General features: G+C 35.6%; 1 protein-coding gene across 6 annotated transcripts; it reads right to left on the reverse strand.

Annotated features, from left to right (window-relative positions):
• Positions 1-1,131: 1,131 nt before the first annotated feature.
• On the reverse strand, positions 1,132-12,987 carry LOC111598652 (kinesin-associated protein 3). 6 transcript variants are annotated; one of them, XM_023313994.2, is made up of 9 exons: positions 12,646-12,987; positions 10,329-10,446; positions 9,900-10,065; positions 9,557-9,841; positions 9,365-9,501; positions 9,128-9,310; positions 2,377-3,858; positions 1,503-1,740; positions 1,132-1,438 (listed from the first exon to the last, which is right to left on the reverse strand). In XM_023313994.2, exons 1-9 carry the CDS (start codon positions 12,945-12,947, stop codon positions 1,278-1,280), a joined length of 3,072 nt encoding a protein of 1,023 aa, XP_023169762.2. In that variant the 5' UTR covers positions 12,948-12,987; the 3' UTR covers positions 1,132-1,277. The 6 variants fall into 6 exon arrangements, with proteins under 6 accessions (XP_023169762.2, XP_023169763.2, XP_023169765.2 ...); XM_023313995.2 differs by having other exon boundaries at positions 1,499-1,740; XM_023313996.2 differs by having other exon boundaries at positions 1,335-1,438; positions 1,507-1,740.
• Positions 12,988-20,538: the final 7,551 nt, after the last annotated feature.

A 20,538-nucleotide genomic window follows, 5' to 3' on the forward strand; every position in this document is an offset into this window, starting at 1 on the left:
CGTGCACTAACTCTGTCGCCACTTCATAATTTAAAAAAAATAAAATAAAAAACAATAAAAAATGTCCCGTCGCCGATAGGCTTGAACCCGGGACCAACCGCTAACGGATACCGTCTCTGCCAACGCAGTCACTGGACTGCTTATGTAAGAAGTTGCAAATTTTAAATTAAGTAAATTCATCACAATTCAATCGCAATTTCGATTCTTCGAATAGAAAAAATACACGCATTTGAGTGTATGTGTGCACACGCATAGGAAATTTGCAAATTGGCCAAACGTTTTGTTTAATAACTTCTGTTCTACTTAATGGATTTTAAAATTTTCAGCATATGCTCTACATATTCTATTGGCTTGCTAGAGATGCAAACGCCTTCACATAATGGCTCTATTTCCAACTAAGCTTTAATTTTAAGTATTTGGGGAAATTTGGAGCCAGGTATCCAAAATCCAACAAAAATAAAAATTTCACAAAATATACTTAAAATTAAAAACTCTAGCTTTTAAGACATACGAGATATAATTTATTAACAGCATTTCGATGATGTTTTTATTCGATAACTATTCGAATATTTGAAACAGACTTGATATGCGCGTGCTATACACGGCCTACAAGTCTCTCGCTCTTATGCTGAGATCGACGCGTTCACACTTAAGGACAGACGGATGGACAGACAAACTTACAGACGGACGGACAGGGCTCAATCGACTCGGCTTGTCGTCCTGATCAAGAATATATATACTTTATGAGATCTGCATAGCCTCCTTCTAAATGTTACATACATTTGCACAAAATCATTATACCCTGATTTCCCATTTTTAATGGGATCAGGGTATAAAAAAGCTCTAAACGGTGGTGCATCAACACTGCCACTTCATATAAAAAAAAATCAAAAATAGCAACACAAGTAATAGTTTCCTTTCTAACTGTGTTCCAAAATCTTAAATTTTAAATTTTTAACCGTTTCATTCCCCCATGTTATGTAGTCTTTAGTTTTTATAGCAACGGAAGAAAGGCAAACAGTAAGTCAAACATTGCATTTAACCAATCATATTAACACAGTGAAGTCTATTAATTTAAATTTAAATTAGCATGAGATACATATATTATTAATAAATAAATATTTAACCCCTAAGAAAGTAGATAGTTTATATGTATTACAATAAATAGGTTAAGAATACACATATAAGATAACTTATGCATATGAATGCTCTAAAATTAAATCGCAATATTTTTTAATGACAATGTTGTCAAACTCGGCGCTGTAAATAAAGTCATGTTATTTCTGACTATAATAGCTTATCATGTAGGGCGTCAGCGTGTGATGACATATTTGACTTAATGATATAAATGCTATCATTGCAACCCTGACTGGAACATTGAGATTTGGAGCTAGATGGCATGTTGTACATTTCATCAAGATCTTGGCTACGACGAAATCTGTGTGGATAAGAAACGGTTATCTTCTTAGCAGACATATAATTGTATTGTATTACTTACGTACTTACAGGCCTACTATAAGTGGAATTCACGGAACTTTCTAACGGGTTACTATTGTTGCTGTTACTGTCGATATCGTGATCGTTTATATTATATAGATCGCAATTGTCTAAGTACTCGGATCGTATAAACGTGTTTACGTCATTATCATTATTATCTGTGTAGTCTTGCTCACTATCGCGTTCCTGCTGTGACTCTACCATACACAGCCATTGGGAGTTATGATTTCGAAACTTTTCTAGCTTTATGGAATAAAAAAAGAAAGAAATATTACAAAAAACAAGTAGGAATAAAAATTTAAGTACTTTTTTAGCTTCATCACCGGAAGTAGAACCGGTGTATTAAAACTTATCAAATGAAATCACACCTTAACATATTTATCTAAAACTAAAAATCTTTACGCTTGAGTAAGCACGGGCAGCTGAAAATACCATTAATTTATATTACTATATTTTACTATTACTACTATATATAGATATATTACTATATTACACATTGGCTATACACGGATAATATACGTTAATGCAAAAGCCATACATCGTATGATAGAACCGGATGAAACGTTGTTAAATCGATACAAATCTACGCGCACCACTTATTTTCACTACCTTTTTCAGATATATTTTTTAAATATGACCATAACATTATCGATGATAGATGAAATAATAAGAGAAAACTAAAATATATTTCATTCGATAATTTCTTGTCTTACTTTTCATTTAAAGGCCTAATCATTTTTGACATTAATTAATATTAAAAATTTTACTTTGAGAAGAATATACGAATTATCTACTAACTAATTAACTTGCTAACCACGTCATTATAATTAATATTTAAATATATAATTTTTTCTAATTTGAGTGAAATTGTTTACTTACTTTAATACGCCTGGCCCACTCGCTGTCGCTAATCGCAATTATATCTAGACAATAATCACACACTTTTCTAATTTCTTCATTTTTGTCATGCATAAGATCAATAAGATAGGCAGGCGACTCAGTTTCCTTAATCATATACTCCCGTGTGCTTTCGTGTCGCAATATCTGCTGGAACACAAAAATGATTTGTAGGACAATCTCATCATCCTCTTGCTTGGCCTTTAATAGCTCAATTAGTGAAATCACGACCTTTGCGCGACAGAAAAGGAGCGCACAAAGCTCATCACATGCACATGTTCCAAGATAAACTATAGTATCAAGAACAATATCGTCAAGTCTTGCGCAGGGTACAAGCACTTTCCGTATCCAAGATATTAGCTGAAAATTCTGCAGTATTTGCGAATAATCTAGATCAGTTAGTGCTAAGTTTCCTAATAAACCTAAACACTCAACAATAAAAGATTCATCTTCACAAATCGTCAGTATACGCGCAAGATCCCCTACATAGTCTATGTATTGTATTTGCAGCGATTCATGTTGTGAAAGATTGCGTAATAGTTTCATCAACAGGGCATCCTGGTACTTGAAAGCTCGATCCATTAGACTGTGCAGACGTCGACCTTCAACCATAATTTGTGCATTGCGTCGGTTTAATGACAAATTTATACAAAGAGCTATAAGATCCAGATCAACTTTAACATTAAGATTCAATATTATAGCATCTGTGGCCATTTGTACGCACTCCGTATGCATAAACATAGACTTGACCCTATCGTCAAGGCTCATATGATAGAGTATCTTAACTGCAACGCCGTGATGCTTTTCGTCATTGATAAGCATAACTAGCATAGGTAGATAGCCAGCTGCAACCATTTTAAGGCGCAGAGTCGCATCAAACGATAAATTGAATACTAGTTTGAGAGTGACTTGTACCAAATCTGTATGCGGATTTTGAAATAACCGTGGTAGTTTCTGGACTACGTTTAAGACGAGCATCTCATCCTTGTTTTCGTCAACAATAGAAAGCTTTTTAAGAAACGTGCTGATCAACATAAGCAAGTCTATGTTCTGTCGGTCAAGTGCCTTTACAAGCATCCTAACAATGTTCTTTCGTCTCATTTTTTCCTCAAGCTTTACATTCTCGGCCATGTTAAGCAACAGATAAAATGCAACACGAAGTAACTGTTCCTGTTTCTTGGCAAATATTTTAAGTTGTTTGTTAAGTCGATCAATTTCCTCTTTTTTCATTTTAGGATCGTTTTGATCTAATGAATCGATGCTTTGCGCTTTTACCTCAATCGGATAAACGCTTTCTAATGCATTTGCATTTGAATTAGCTCCAGAATACAGCGCCTCATGATAACTGTTGTTTAGCATTTGATTTCTCATAAGCGAAGATGACATTGTTCCATGAAAGCTACTCCAATTACCTGACTTTGGGCGTTGCTTTAATTCTGGTATTCTCCGACGGGGCGGTTCCATCTGAAAATGAAGATTTTTCTATTTATTGCGTTACCATTATTTAAGTATGGGCCTTCAAAATGTTATAAAAAATAAACTGCTTACATTAAAAGAAAATAATGGTATTGGATTTTAAATTCTCAATTTAAGTTAAGGCTTTTAACTTTAGCTCTCGGATATGTGTATCGACGGATACAATGAACCGCAATTGGTTATTAGTAAATAAGTCTTTTTACAATATTTCCTTTTTATTTCCTTATATTTTGTCATGTCATATTAAATTATATTCCGTATTATAAATATTATCAATAACAATCGGTTCCAATATAAACAAAAAGAATATTGAAGTCGGGCGGTACCGACTGCTTAATACTCAGTACCGATCTATACGCGTCCATGTCCTGTGAAAGATATGGTTTTTTCCAATATATAATATATAATATATATAAATATAATTTTTATTTGATATACAATATAAATGCTTTGTGACTGACACAAGTGGGCACTGTGAAATTTAATTAAGAAAATTCAAATTCAAATTTCAAAGAGTACGGTCTTACATGCGCAGAATAGTGATAATAGATAGATAAATAAATAAACAAATAAAACAAAAAAGTAGAGACTGCAAACCGGCTGTTTTTAAGCAGCAAAATGATGCCTTTAGGAGACGTTGACGAAAGTAATATTTTTGCGTGGCAAAAAGTACCACGATAAATTAAACGGAAAAATGAAGGGTCTCTATCTGTGAGAAGGAACTCTACACTGGCCCTTCTACATCTCGGCAAGCTAACCTCTGTGCCCTATTGGCAGACAAGGAAGACGAAGAGACTAACAAATCAACAAATGCAACAACAGATGAAGTCGAAATGGATACTGCGAAAATTGAAAAACCACCTCCAATTTTTGTTCCCAATGTGAGTGACATACATGGATTTCCTCAATTCCTCAACCCCGACGCGACTGAACGCCACATATAAGACACAACCAGACGGACATATTCGCATTATAATAAAAACTGTTGAAAAATATAGCAGCGTAGTTAAACTATTAACGGCTAAAAAAGTAGACTACCACACATTTCAACTAAAGCAGGGAAGGTCATTTATAGTTGTAATTAAAAACTTGCATCACTCGACACCCATCGGCATAATGAAGCGTGCAATAGAAAAGCAAGGTCACGCAGTCAGAGAGATTCACAATCTCAAGAGTCGTATTACCAAGAAGCCACTTCCAATGTTTTTCGTAGACCTGGAACCTAATAAAAACAATGTGAAGATCTACAAAACAAAACATGTTGAGAATGCCATAGTAACAATCGAGCCGACAAGGAAATTGAGCGACATGGTAAAATGCTTTCGATGCCAAGAATTCGGGCACACAAAAGCTTATTGCAACAAAAAATTTAAGTGTGTTAATCGGCGTGAATTGTACCAAATCGAAAGATGCACCAACCACCTGTGCCGACTGCTTTGAGAGCCAAGCTGCTAGCTACAAAGGATGCAGAGTCTATCAGTCTATTACAAAAAAACAAATCTATCGATAACAAAACAGATATGGCTAATGAATGACCAAGATTGTCAATAAACACTACGAGTACTACGAGGTGACCCTGTCATTAAAGAAAACTCTTCTCTAAAAAGAATTGAAAAACTGTTAGTAAAACAATCTGAAGTAACAAATAATTTACTTAATATGATAATGTTACTTGTAAATAAGTTATGCAATTAGATCTCCGCATAGCCATAGGAATGCTAACGGGCTTTCCAGTCATCGTAATGAAATAACCTTATTTATTAAAGTCAACAAAATTGATATATTACTTATTTCAAAAACACATTTTACTAACAAAAATTCTATGGCCATTAGCGGGTTTAACATCATTAATGCTAACCACCCATCTGGAAGAGCACAAGGAGGAAGTGCAGTTATTGTAAAAAATACTTCAAAATACACAGAATTAGCACAAATATTATGCATGCACTCCACTACATCTATTGCTGCAGTATATCTAACACCAAAATAAGCAAAGACTTGGTAGATGCTTTATTGCTGGAGGTGACTATAACGCAAAGCATCCATTGTGGGTGTTAAGTCTGGTAAATCCAAAAGGTGCTGAATTATACAAATGTATCAACGTCAACAAATACTCAACTTTATCGACAGGCATGCCGACGTACTGACCAACTGATCCACGTAAGATCCCAGATTTTTTAAATTTCATTGTTTACTCTCAGCTACCGCAAAATAATTTTAAAATAGAAGAGAACTTTGATATGAGCTCTGACCACTCACCGATTATAGCAACCTATGGAACTACAGTGTGTCACAAGCAGAAGTCTTATAGAATTATTAATGGTAAAACAAACATAAACGGATTTAAAAACTGGCTAGAAGACCGAACATGTCTAAATATTTCACTCAAGTCAGGTGATGAAGTTGAAATGGCAATTAAATCACTCACAAACTCGATTCATGCTGCTGGTTACATGTTTACACCACCACCAAAAGAAAATGTAAATAGGCAAGTTTTTCTGCTACTAGAACTTAGAGCAGAAATAGCTGAAAAAAGAAAACTGCGGAAAACATGGCATCCGACAAAAGAAAATTCAACAAGGCACTCAAAGACTTAAACAGTAGACTAAAAAATGAAGCTACAGCAGAATATTTAAGGAATCTTGACCCATATACAAGTGACTTGGATCACAGCCTTAGGAAAGCAAATAGGTATCTTAAGAGACTAACCAGAAGAGCTACTACAATTCCCCCAGCAGAGGACAACGCTTCTTAAGCCAAATCTGGAAAATGATCCTGACACAGTAAATGAGGTTGACCAATTTCTAGAAACTGCTTGCCAGATGAGCCTACCAATACACCACACGACTATTGCACTATTGGAAGAGGAAATAAAGATCATAAACAAGAAGAAAGCGCCAGGATATGATCAAATAAGCGCAAATACCATTAGACATCTTTCGCCGAAATGCATCCGATTGCTCACTCAAATATACAATGCTATGCTAAGATTGAAATACTTCCCAAGACAGTGGAAATATGCGGAGGTAATCATGATTCTCAAACCCAACAACGCAGAGGTTGTCATATCGTCCCATTAGTTTGCTGGTGATATTCTCTAAAGTATTAGAAAGAATACTTTTAAGAAGAATTTCACTGGAGCTGGACGAACTTAATATCTTACCAAAACATCAGTTTGGGTTTAGAAGACGGCATGGAATACTCGAGCAATGCCATCATATAACGCATGCAATTATTGATGCATTTGAATGCAAAAAATATTGCACATGTGTCTTTTTAGACATTAAACAAGCGTTTGGTAAAGCCTGGCATGCAGGTCTTCTTTACAAAGTTAAGAAGTGGCTGCTAGCACCATACTTTACTATTATAAAATTGTACCTGGCAAGCCGATCCTTTTATGTACAAGAACACGACGAATCATCCAATATATACACTTGTGAAGCTGGTGTTCCGCAAGGGAGTGTTGTGGGTCCAGTTTTGTATACAATTAACACAGCTGACCAACCTACAACAAACGCTATTGCGATAGCAACAAATGCTGATGATACCGCAATCATTGCCACGAACACTGACCCACAAGTTGCATCCAACTTACTCCAATAAGAACTCGGTCTGATTGAAGTATGGCTTCAAAATTGGAGAATAATAATGAACACGCAAAAGTCAGTGCAAGTTACATTTTCTCTGAGACCTGGAAGTTGTCCTGCAGTCACACTAAACGGTCATGCTATACCTGTTAGTGAATCGGTCATAAATCTAGGTGTTCATCTTGATCGGCGGCTAACTTGGAAGCAGCTCATCAAATCGAAATGAGAGCAGCTCAAGGTGAAAACCAGGAAAGTGTATTGGCTTTTAGGACCACGTTCTGAACTTAGTCTTGAAAACAAATTAAGGCTATATAAGGCCGTACCGAAGCCAGTATGAACCTACGCATTGCAGTTATGGGATACTGCTAGCAATTCAAATATCGAAATTGTACAGCTATACCAGACTCTCAGAATGATTACATGTGCACCCTGGTATGTGACTAATTATAATATTCACAAAGATGTTAAGCTGCCCCTTGTTAAAGAAGAAATACAACTACATGCAAATAGATACATGAATAAACTACATAACCACGACAATGTTCTAGCACTAAGACAACTTAATGACTCAAGCAACCACAGGCGACTCAAAAGATTACATGTCCCAGACCTAACCCAGAGAAATAGATAAATATGTAAAGTAAGTAAATATATGGATTGATCTCATTGGAGCCCAAGCTATACGGTTACGTAATATTATTATTAACAAATTTGATTATTGTCTAGTATAAGACAGATTACAAATAGGAATACAAAGGGACGGACGGAGGCGTAGAAAATCGGATAAAACAGTTTCTTCTATAGTTGTTGAGCTAGAACCGCAAGTAATTTATTGTAGAGATCCTGTACATATCTAGAAAAAAGTAACAACAGGCGTTGGAGACAAGGCTAGTGACAGTGAGATTGTACTTACGAAAATATATTTAAATTTAATTTATGTAACTCCATTAGTGTTAAAATATAACAGAATTGGTACAAAACACTAAATAGTAAAAACTTAACTTTTACGAAAAGGGGCATTTCTTCGTGGGAATATTCCTATTAAATAAAAATGTTACATATGTTCGGAGCGACGATTAGTGTAAATACCATTTCAAAAATAGATTTTAAACTGAACCATTCGAGTATTGGAATTCAAAATGTAATGGTTTTCTTTAAATATATGTACCAGGCAGAAGAATGCGTGGCAGAATCCATAAATTAATTATATTCTTGATCAGGAAGAGGAGAAGAGTCGATATAATCAATGAAAAATTCTTTACTTTATTATTTACTACGAAAATACAAAGATTATATATCTACGCCCATAAAAGTCTGTATATAGTATAGAACTTTCTATTTATTGATTGAGTTGATGTTGGCCTCATCTACCGTTGCACCAGAATATGTTTATTCCACTTTGGGAGTATGGCATACAGAAAATACGCTTTAATTTCCAAACTATAGAGACTAACCCTACAAATTTTATATCAGTATTGACTCCTATGTATTAGTCAGGTTTAAACATATAACAATTTATAATGCTACTATGACATTTATTTGAAAAAAAAAACAGCGGCTCTAAATAATTATTTAATGGCAATCTAAGTTCCGGCACTGAGCAACAACTTTGTAGACTAGAACAATAACATATAAACCTGTGATAGGATCAAGCAGTATTGGTTACTTACGTCTATTGGTTTTTCTTCTTTCATAATATCCAAAGAATCTTCCGTACTACGATTCAGCATATCTTTACCGGCATTCTCTGATGGAGTGGAGCTACTGGGCTGCTTACGGACATCCAACTCATTACGCATGGTATCGTAACGACGCAACTCAAAGTCGATGACATCCATACATAACGATCCTATCTGTTATACAATGGCCTATAAACTTTTAGCAAAAAAGTAATTCTTATGACTTACCTTGTACTGCACAATAAGAGGATGAAATTTTGTGTAAGTTGAAAAACAAAAAAAAATATAAATTATGTTTGTGGACAAATCCAAGCTTTTACGCCAATCTTCACGGAGCACGCGAGCTAACGCACTGAGGCAGGCATCTGCAAAAATATTATTAATCTAAAAGCCATTGACTTATATAACAATCAAATTCACCATTTTTTTCTAACTCTTCCAGATTATCGGGATTGCGAGCTATCTGCAGAATCATAGCTGAACCACGTACTCGCTCGCTGAGCTCCTCGTAGAGCAGTTCCACATACTCGTCAATGTTGTTAATGGTCACATCCGCCGTTGATTTGGCTTTTGTTGTGTTACCAGTTGAGCCCAATCCTAAAGTGTTACTTGATATGGCCGCCACATTGTTATATGGCCGTGCTGAAGACCGCATATAAGATGTCTGTATAGTCGAAGACTTACGATTGCTTGAATGTGGATTATCTACATTTATAAATATATTTATAGTTATCAACACATTATTGAGGAAAATATAACTAACCATTGCTAGCATTATCTTTACGATTTTTTAGATAGAATATAATTTGCTCCACTTCATTCAGCTGTGACTTATGTATAAGTTCACATTTATCTACCACTTCCCGAGCCAACACAGTTGGATTAGTTTTCGTATTCAACGAACGTAGGCGTATGATTTTTTGGCAATGCTTTATCATCAGAAAAATGAATTTATTATGTATCCAAGTGATAAAAAATATGTTTATAGTTAAATATATTGGAATTTGCATTATTTACAAACAATAAAGAGCAAACTGATTTTATAATTTGGAGACTGTTTTGGATCTATTTTGGATGGTTAAACAAAATATAAAATAAATTAATCTGAACTTAAAAAGAAATATTGTTTTAAATAACTGGTCGTAATAATCTAAGGCAAAAGTAACTGTTACGAAAATGTTGTGATTAAAACCTTTTTCTCCTCAATCATGGGGTTGTTGGGTTCTCCAAACACGGTGGCCTCGAGCTGATAATTGACTATTAGTGCCTTATCAGTTGGATGCGGTTCAATACAGCCACCTTTCCAGCGTCTGTAACAAATGCGAATTAAAAAGCATATATTTATTTCACAACAATTTTTTAATATTTGCTCAGCCATTATATGTATACCCTGAATGTGAATTCATGAAAATTCAAAGTATCTTTTTACTATTATTTATATTTATTCATCCAACAGCAATGTTATAGTCATGTATACTATGTCCACCAGTACGAGTGTTGTAACGCATCGAATACAAACCATTTCGAAACTATTGAATTCAGATTCAGATTAAACATATATATATATACAGTTTGTCAAGCACACTGAAAAAAACTACAATTTTGACCTAAGATGCAAAATGAATGGCCTTTTATACAAATGAAGGTTTTGAGATAACACCTCCAGCATGTATTAAATGCTACGGGAGGTCATACTAAATATTAAAATTAGCATAATTTGCTTTCTTTTTTAAATAGACGACAATCAAAGTGCTTAGTGTAAACAGTTTTATGAAAACTTAAAAATGAATAATTTTAGTTTTATTGTATATTTTGTTACAGACTTTGTTTTTTATAATTGAACTTAAACGTTATTAAAATGTCATTAAAAAATTATATTATTATCTTATCTTAAGAGTATATTGAGAGTAAATCCACTATATATATATATTTTTCCTTTAAAAAAGAATATAATTAATGTCCAAATAGTCAATGCTCTACCACTATGGACATAGATTGACCCATACTCGAACTTTGAATATATCCAGTAATGGATAATAATTCAATCATCTTCATAACAAAAAACATCTCAGAGAATCATAAAACGTAACTATGCAAGTCCATGGTATTCCGGTCTTGCACGAAAAAACAGATTATAATCCTTCATAAAAAATAACAGAGTAACCAATCACTGATACGTTCCTGATGATATTCGACAGCAAGTTTGAAACAAAGGTGTTTCCTTGAGAACATTAAAGTACTGTCATATGACATCTAGGCTCAGCCACATCGACGTTCTTTAACTTCATTGCTAATCTATTAGAAGCCTACCATATGTATGGCCATAAGCCGTGACGCCTGGACTCCGATGTCTGCACCGTTTAACGCATCCGATTTTATTCTAGATATTGGATTTCTACTCCTTAAGACGTTCCAGAAACAGAAAACCAGTAGTCTTAGCAAAATATCGATATTGTCAGTATGTTGAATCTCGAGGGCGGCCTTCATCTTTGCAAGAAAACTTTTTTTTGTTTTCAATAAATTATGTAACATATTTGACCAACTTGTGATTATAATACATCAATCGGACCACATCAAAACTTAATCTCTTGCCAGGCATTTTAAAAGTTAAAGTAATTCAGTTTTAGATAGGTACTTAACAAAATTTGAAAGAAATGAAAAAATTAACATGTATCAAGAGATGCAAAAAGCATAGATAAGGGTAAAGCACCGTTATTTCTAAAAGTTAGGTCACTGAATTGCAAGATGCAATGTGTAAACAGTTTCTTGATAGCATGAAAAATTAGTAATTTTAGTTTTTGTAGTTTATTTTGTTAGTCAATTTTAGTTTTGTTATCTTTTTTATAATTAAACTCAATAATAATTAATAATAATAATAATAAGAATAATATTTTGGTACCCCCTACATTATTAATTTGTTAATTAGGTTTATTATACACATGAAAAGTGTATACGAATGTGTGAATATGAATGATCATCCAGTTATACGAAAAACTTGATAATTAATTTATGGTCTTGGTAATTTTGATGTAACAAATAAGTAAAAATCGATATTCTTGGGTGGAAAGTCCATTTACTATTACTATTGTACTTGGTAGGACGACTACGAGCTAAGAGCTTAAGTTAACGCTTATTATTACTGCTTTTTCTTTTTCTGTTATATTCATTTACAAAAGGCAATTACGGAATATTTATCTATGTAAGAAAATATACTTTAATTATGTATACGTCTTTATCTACAACTTTGTATCCTTATAAAAAAAAAACATTTCAAGATACATAAGTTTTCTTATTCTATTGGCGGGGGTTGTTACTCTAAGCAAAAATCGATAATAACAATAGGTTAGAAAAGTTTTAACCACTTAACTATGTTGGTAATTTCAGTACTTATTTTTTAAAGATGTCCAATTTGCTTAAATTACACAGAAAAACTAAAATCGTGAACCATCACAAAAATATACAGAATAATCTTGTTTCTAGTGCTACGTAATACAATTTTCTGCACCCACTTTTTAATAAATTTTGCATCATCATTTGTTTGCATTGCTTCTGCGCTCGAAAAAATTTTACAATACTTAAAAAAAAACACAGGCACTTTTTTTTGTAATTCTATTTCAGTTACAAGCGGGCTGCTCGATGGTTTTTTAAGTGTTATAGATGATATTAACGTTGTGTTCGTTCTTCGAGGCCCGGTTGTGATACGAAAGTCACCCACAAAAGCGTTTATTATGTAATAAATATAATGAATAATAATAATAAGCAGAACAAGTCCCGATGTTACTTGAAAGAATAGAAAAAAAAGCAATTGCATTCGTTTTCCCGATACGAAATATGACAATGAGTTAGGGAAGCACGATATACATCGAATGGTTTAAAACGATATCTTATCGATATAATAAATTACACTAATATGTAATATATAGTCGATAAATATAATAAGAATCGAGTAATCGATGCATTAAAAATATTTTTATTTTTATTGTTGCTTTCACTCCGTGTGAAGTTTAGGTTGGGGTTACTATTCAGGCTCTAAACAATAGTATTTTAAGCATCAGATGCGTTTCTTACACGGTTTAAACAAAAGTGATTTGATTAAAGCATTTAGATCAGGTGAATAGACCCGAAGAAATATAGAACCAGGACCTGGATAAATACAATCGTACATATTTGGAAAAGTGCTCAGTATATTTGTTATGATAATTCAACACTTGCGACATAGATGAATGCCCGGTTATGGCTCCCAACCGATCATTCTAAAAGCATTGCATATAATCATTCATAATTAGCATTTTGGGAGAGCGTGTGGCTCAATAAGTTTAGTGCAACGCCAGCTCGGTGACTTACGCATTAATAACCTTCTGGTTTAAACCAACTGATTTAAATTCTGTTTGTTTTTTAAGAAGGAACCAAAGCGTGAACAACGTTAGCTGTAAGATTATTCGAATTCACAATCATGTTAAAAATATTTTTGCTCATATTAAAAATATTTTATAATATTAAACATAATAATGGTAATATTTTCTTAGTTTAATATAACTTTGCTTTAATAGAGCAGGTGAACAGTAACTTAATTATTTGTAAGTCTCTAGCTCAAGCTCTGTAGAGTTTACTTCTTTCCCACGATCCCGTATAAATTAAGTTTGGTTGTCTTTGAAGTCTCTGAAATTATCCAACGTTTGTTGATATGATGATGGTCTTCCTTGTCTTGTCCTGGTTGTTACGTATTTCGATCAGTACTGTCTTTGTGGCTCAGCAATGAAATATACAATTTGACGGCAATGCCGTAGTAATGTCATTATTACAAGTGAACTCTTAAAAGGCTTGAACAAAACTGCGTTTAAAGCCGTCAGCGAGCTCAGTCATTAGCTAAACAAAATACAAAAATACAACAGGATCTGAAGCTACAAAATTTCAAGGCTAAAGCCGGCAAGTCGAATCTAAGTGATAACACGGATCTCGCAGTGTCAGCACCATGAGTGCTATCATTAGCCACTAACATTTTTATTTACGTTAACAACTATGTGAGAGGCGCAGTCGTTAACTACTCCCCCTTAGAAGTATGAACAGTCTCGTTCATCTTAAAATTATCAATGACTTCCTGTGTCTCCCTCAAAGCTCGTCTCCTCCTTCATCATTGTGTGAAGAAGATGAAGGAAGTGAACAAAGAATTGAGTACAAGTCCCACAGTACATTATGACTTGGACAATCCCACAGGTTCTACCCATTATTGTCGTCGTCGGAGACAGTCAAAATTTAATTTTTCTGCAGACGGACTTAGTCATTACACAAATAATTGTAATATAAACAATACTTTCTGATTAGAGGACTGAACTAAATAACTAACTGCCTAACTATGTGTATCTCTGTATGATTTACAATATTGGACTTTTTCAAGTGTGATAGTAAGCATCAGATTTGGAATCTCAGTTATTAATATTATATTTATTGTTAAGGACTGTGGAGTGTCCAATAACTCGTTTCTCTTTGCGTATACTATTATTTTGTTTAATGTCCCAAGTATCTAAGTCTGCAGTATCTGGTGTGCCAGCAACAACCCAGCCAATAACCCTGTAGGGGAAACCAATTCATTAAAATTAAAACTACTACGTAGATTAAAGCTATTTCAGATTGTCTTTATGGACCGCCCTGCCATCTTATGAGAGCTAAAGTTCTCAAGTCTGCTTGTCTTCTGTTCGTTTTTCTTGAATTCTTTTTGGCCACTTCAAACACTCGGTTTTGCCTACGTGGGTTGTTTCTATTCAGTTGAGATTGCTGTGCCTTCTCTTTTTTGTTCTTGATTTAATTTCTAAGTTTTTTAGTAAATGCCTTTCCTAGATTGGCTAGTATCATGAAAATGTTTTGCATCGGGTATTTATTGGCGACTGTTCGCTCAATTAATTTTTTAAAACCACAGACGAAACGCTTTTTTCGTTTTCGTCATGTCCTTTTTTGTCAACAACTCGGGTCGGATCGTTATACGATGGCGATAATGTCATTTCGTAGTAGATCATTGATTTCTTTTTTTATGAATTCAACTACTCCCATGGGATGTGGGTATAATTTTGAACATACCGGGTTGTCATCAATCATTCGGATTTTGGCAACATACGGACGTATTAAACGAGCGGTCGAAAAAGGCCGTTGCCGTGTTGAGAATCATGCTCCTAAATTCTGCATTTATTCATGTGCCGCCCTGCATTAGCAAGTTGAACCCCATGATGCCATCAAATGGTGTTAACGAGTTAAGAAAGAAGGTGGTACTTCTACCAGAAATGTTCATGGAACATATATGTCAGAACCATGTATGAAAATAACTGAAAAAGGGGAATCAACCAGCCAACCGTCGTTCGTTGAACGGTAGGCGGGTGCGTTCCCTAAAAGAATGCAACGGGCTATCATACAGACTCACTTTCGACGTCCATCTCTTTGTTCTCGAGGAATTTTGCATTTTTTGGCCTAGTTTGTTTTGAACCCTCTCGCTGTTATACCTGTTTCTTATTATAGGTATTCTTTTTTTTGCTTCGCTCTAGAGTAGAACGCTGAGAAAGCGCATTTCTCTAGGCTGGCCTCTGAGTCTCTGGCTAAAGCCAGTGCAGACGGCAGATCTTTTGGTTTTTTAAGGCTGGGGACAAATGCGCGCAACGCATCTTCCCCAAATTCCTCGTTCAATGAGGTGGCTCTGTCTATGTCGTGTGATGCTACGACAGGCATAACTGTCTCTAGGTCTTGTCTTAGGACCTGTAGAGGTGTTCTATCCACGTAAATGTCGTCTAATCTAGCTACCATAGCGTCAAAGTTTAACGGTGTCTGATAACGCCAACAGCGACTTTGTGGCACCCCTTATTTTGTGGGCATAGCTACGTCGTACGGCCTGCCTCTCTCCACCCTAGGTACTCAACATGGTCACCATGAAACTATGGGATAGTTTCATGATGCCCAACGGCACATCGTCAGGGTTAGCCGTGATATCTTGATACACCTGAATTCTTTGTGTTATTAAGATTTGGGCACCCACTGAGCAAATGCAACTAACTGCGCTTTGACACAACGATTTACTCTAAATTTGTTTTTTCTCGGCTTATGTGTAGGGTGAGTTTTCTATTAACGTTGGGCGCCAATTAAGTTTAGGTGTCTCTTTGAAGTCTCTACAATGATCCAACGTTTGTTGATGTTCTGGTCTTCCTTGTCTTGTCCCGCGACGAAGCGTAGCAGGATCTTTTCTTGGTTGTTACATATTTCTAACAGTACTGGCCCTGTGGCTCAGCAATGAAGTATTAAATTTCACGGCAATGCCGGAGCAATGTCTTTATTTCAAATGAACTTTTGAAATCCAAATGAACAGAACTGAGTTTAAAGCCGTTAGCGAGCTGAGGCATCAAAATATACAAAAATACAAAAGAATCTGAAGCTACAAAGTTACAAAGCTACAGCCGGCAAGTCGAACTAATCTAAGTGTGAATACAAATAGCTGTGGTGGTGTTCAGTTGTGTAATAATCTTTATTCGTCTGAGAAAGAGTTCTTATACCCTGGCTCATGCGTATTTCATCTCTTAACCTAAGTACATTATGTAATGAGTGGAGCTCCAAGCGGTAGACATACTATGCTCTCCCGTTGTGTAGCTTCATATATATAGCTTGTATATACTTATATGCATATGGCATAAACATTAGGCAAGCGGCATAGACTTTAGGCAAAGTGCGTACGCGGCATCTCCCGCGCTGCTGTGGTCTGACCATAAGTGGCTGATCATATTACATTTGTTTATTTTTGCGCTCGCCCTATGTTTATGCGTAGGGACAAATGTCACTATATGCGTATTTAGTATACACTATCATATGTTAGGCATATGACGCATCTATATGCAGAATACTCTACATTGCTTCGGGTATTATTGATATGTTATTAAATATAATACAGTATGTTCATGCCTGAACATTCTGCGGGGGGCCAAATGTGACAGCTAGCAATTGCTGCCTCTGGTTTCTCTTCTTAATCCGTGGCCTGCGTCTCCGTCTGTATAGCAACCCAATTTTTCGATGCTTCCCAGAGTTTTCTATGACGTCCATGCACATCGTTGTTGATGCGCTGATTACCTTGTTGGTTGATAATCCAGATATATTGCCAGAGATAATCCATTCAAGTTCGGTCTTTTGTCCCAGGGTTTTGTTGATTTTCTTTACTTTTCCCAACATTATTAAGGGAAGTAAATCAACGCCAATGACAACGTCAATTCGACTGGGCTCGTTAAAATGTGGTTCTGCTAGCGCGCAGCCATTGCAATCCTTATTGACATCCATTTCAATTTTCTTGGTCGGAAGAGCTCTCTGAAGTTTTGGCATAACAAGTGCCTGCTTAGTGGTGATGAATTTGCTTTTAAACCGGGGTTTGATTGTTAAGCAAACACTATTTTTAAGAATTTCTATATTTTGCGAAATTCCTTGAACTTCCACGTTCTGTTTAGTTCGGCGCAGTTTTAACTGTTGTGCAGCTTCTTCAGATATTAGGGTTTTTTGCGAGCCTCCATCTATAAGGGCCCTTAGCTGCTCGTATTTTCCAGACTTATTTTTAATCTGGATGAGCGCTGTCGCCAGCAACGTATCTTGTCCTTTATTTTCATTTAGACAGTTGCTGCTGACGGTCTCATTTTTATTTGCTTCCTCGTGAAGCAAATTGTAGTGTGCTTTGGTGCATTGATTTCAAGTCCAATTCTTTCTGCAATCTTTAACGCTGTGGCTGCCTAGACATCTGTAGCAAAGCGAGTTTTTGAACACAAACTCCTTGCGTTTTTTAAACGGCTCAGCTCTAAATTTCTGACACCTGGTTATTTCATGTCCAGTCAATTGGCAAAAACGGCATCTCTTGTGGCTCGTTGTCTTTGCTTCCCTTGACGTATGGGCGGCGCTTTTTTGCACTGAGTCTATTGAGTTATACAGTTGCTCAATAAACTCTAGTACATCGTCCAAGGACTGAATTTCTCTGGCCTTTTTTACGTGTTGCTCGTAAAGTTATAGGACTTCCGTAGAGAATCGTCGCAACAGAATTTGAGCGATTAGAGCGTCAACTTCATTACCAAATTGACCCTTTTCTTTGATAATGAAAATGCATTCTGTTGCTGTGTCCAAGAACTTGCGGATACTGCCTTCATCATTGTTCTTCAGCAGTTCCATGTCCACCAGCTGGTTGACGGCGTTAGCAAATATTTTGCGCGTATTTTCGTAGCGCTTGCATATTAGTTCCCAAGCCGAGTTGTAGTTAGCAGACGAGCTTATTAATAAATGGCCTACGACCATTTTGGCTTCTCCCTTAAGGCATGACTTCAGGTAATTCAGCTTCCTTGGGTCGCTGATTTCTCTCCTGTTGTGAATCACCTCAGAGAATAACTCGAAGAACGTCGGCCACTCTTTGGGGCTTCCGTTGAAGTGAGGAAGATCCACTTTCCGTAGCTCTGGAACGTCTTCTTGTGTATTTTGCAAGCCAGCTACTCTTCTGTTTAGTTTTTTTTGTGAGTATGCTGACATTGCATTCCAGCTCATCGATCTCATCGATGTCGAAGGCAAATTTTTCGTATTTTGCCTCTAAATCCGTGAGCGTTGACTGGACTTTGTTCCACAGGAAAATCAACTTGTCTTTATAGTCAAGGATTTCTTCCTGGCCGCTGAGCTCTAGATTGGCATACACTTCTTGCATGTGTTGCCTTACTTTTAGAGCTCGTTTATCCACAAGATCAACCAGCACATCCATTGGGCTCGAGCTTCTTTGGGAAAATATTATTTCCTGCTGCCTGTGGATGGATGCTGTTTCGTCGGTGTCTATGGCGTGGTCGGCAACTTCGACTTTCATCAGAGACTCCTCGTAGCTCCTGATGTTTTCCATTACGCCATCATATATTTTCTCCTTAAAATATTGATGATCGATGACACCGATTTTGACCAGTATTAGATGATTGGCAGTAAACTCTGCTGCCAATCTATCAATGGCTGGTAACGCATCCTTGTTTGTGATGCTCTGCCGGATCTTGTCATAGATCTCTGATTGCTTTTTAAGCAACTCCAGAGTTTTTGATTGATTTTGATTGTGTTTTTTCCGTGTGAAAATTTGAACTTAATTTACCCTTTGGCTTGACCCGTTGGAGGTGTTTTTGTTTTGATCGCCTGGTTGATCGTGTTGTGCCTCTACTCACAGCTCGAATTGGTAAGCCAAAGAAAATTATTTAAACAATTTTTCACTTCACTTTCACACTTGTCACAAACGTAGCCTTGTAGATTTTACTCGAAGGACCAAAAAATGTGTGTACACATCACAAACGAAGCCTTGTGGCTTATGCATATGGCATAAACATTAGGCAAGCGGCATAGACTTTAGGCAAAGTGCGTACGCGGCATCTCCCGCGCTGCTGTGGTCTGACCATAAGTGGCTGATCATATTACATTTGTTTATCTTTGCGCTCGCCCTATGTATTTAGTATACACTATCATATGTTAGGCATATGACGCATCTATATGCAGAATACTCTACATTGCTTCGGATATTATTGATATGTTATTAAATATACTACAGTATGTTCATGCCCGAACACTAAGTGATAACACTGATCTTGCAATTTGTGCAAGATATCAAATAGCTGACCATTTCGATCAAGGCGCTGAACCGAGCTCTCGCATATGTATAAACACAGATTTTTTTATGGTGGTGTACATGTATATATATATTCCAATTTGAATTCTATAGCTTTAATAGCGGTGAATATATAAATAAATGTAAAACAAATGGACAGATGTCCTTTTAATACGTCTTAATCTTAGTACACCTGAAAATAGAGAGAAGACAAATCTTATCTATCTCATATAAAATATTTATTTCTGGCTTCTGGTGTTCCTGATAATCGCCTAAAAGGAACAAATCAAGCTTTTTGAAGGCAGAGCAATGCACAAGTATTGAAGAAGGAATGTCAAGAAATCGAATTATTACCGAAACTTAGGTCTTCGGGATTTTCAATGTTTTTAAAGCATTATATATAGCAGCCCAAGGTTGATGGTATATCTGTAGCCACATTACATACATTGTCATATACTATTTTCAGAAGCACGAAGTGTGAAACATATATTAAAGTTACGTGCTTGTAATCAATATTTGCCAACGCGACGGATGCCATCAAATTTTCATTTTATCTGATTTAGATCGTAGACTATTTAGAACTTTTAAATTTTAAAACCATCACAACAAAATTATAAAATAAGTTTGATATTTAATAATTCTTTTGAATCATGTTTCAAATTTACCTGTTATATATTATATATTTGATAATATATTAATCAAGTATATAACAAAGATAAATATTTTTCACACAGCCACACTCAATACATCTGTACTACGAGCTGTAATCTATTTTAATTTGAAATCT

The sequence above is a fragment of the Drosophila hydei genome, unplaced genomic scaffold (genome assembly GCF_003285905.1).
Source record: "Drosophila hydei strain 15085-1641.00,03,60 unplaced genomic scaffold, DhydRS2 tig00000271-arrow-arrow-pilon, whole genome shotgun sequence".
NCBI lineage: Eukaryota > Metazoa > Arthropoda > Insecta > Diptera > Drosophilidae > Drosophila > Drosophila hydei.

Excerpts from the sequence above, each read along its gene's own strand:
- LOC111598652 (XM_023313994.2), bottom strand. The coding sequence starts at position 12,947 with ATGCAATTGCTTTTTTTTCTATTCTTTCAAGTAACATCGGGACTTGTT. Across the intron at positions 9,842-9,899 it reads TAAAGATAATGCTAGCAATG|ATAATCCACATTCAAGCAAT; the intron begins GTTAGTTATATT and ends TTATAAATGTAG. Across the intron at positions 1,439-1,502 it reads CACTTATAGTAGGCCTGTAA|ATTTCGTCGTAGCCAAGATC; the intron begins GTACGTAAGTAA and ends TTATCCACACAG.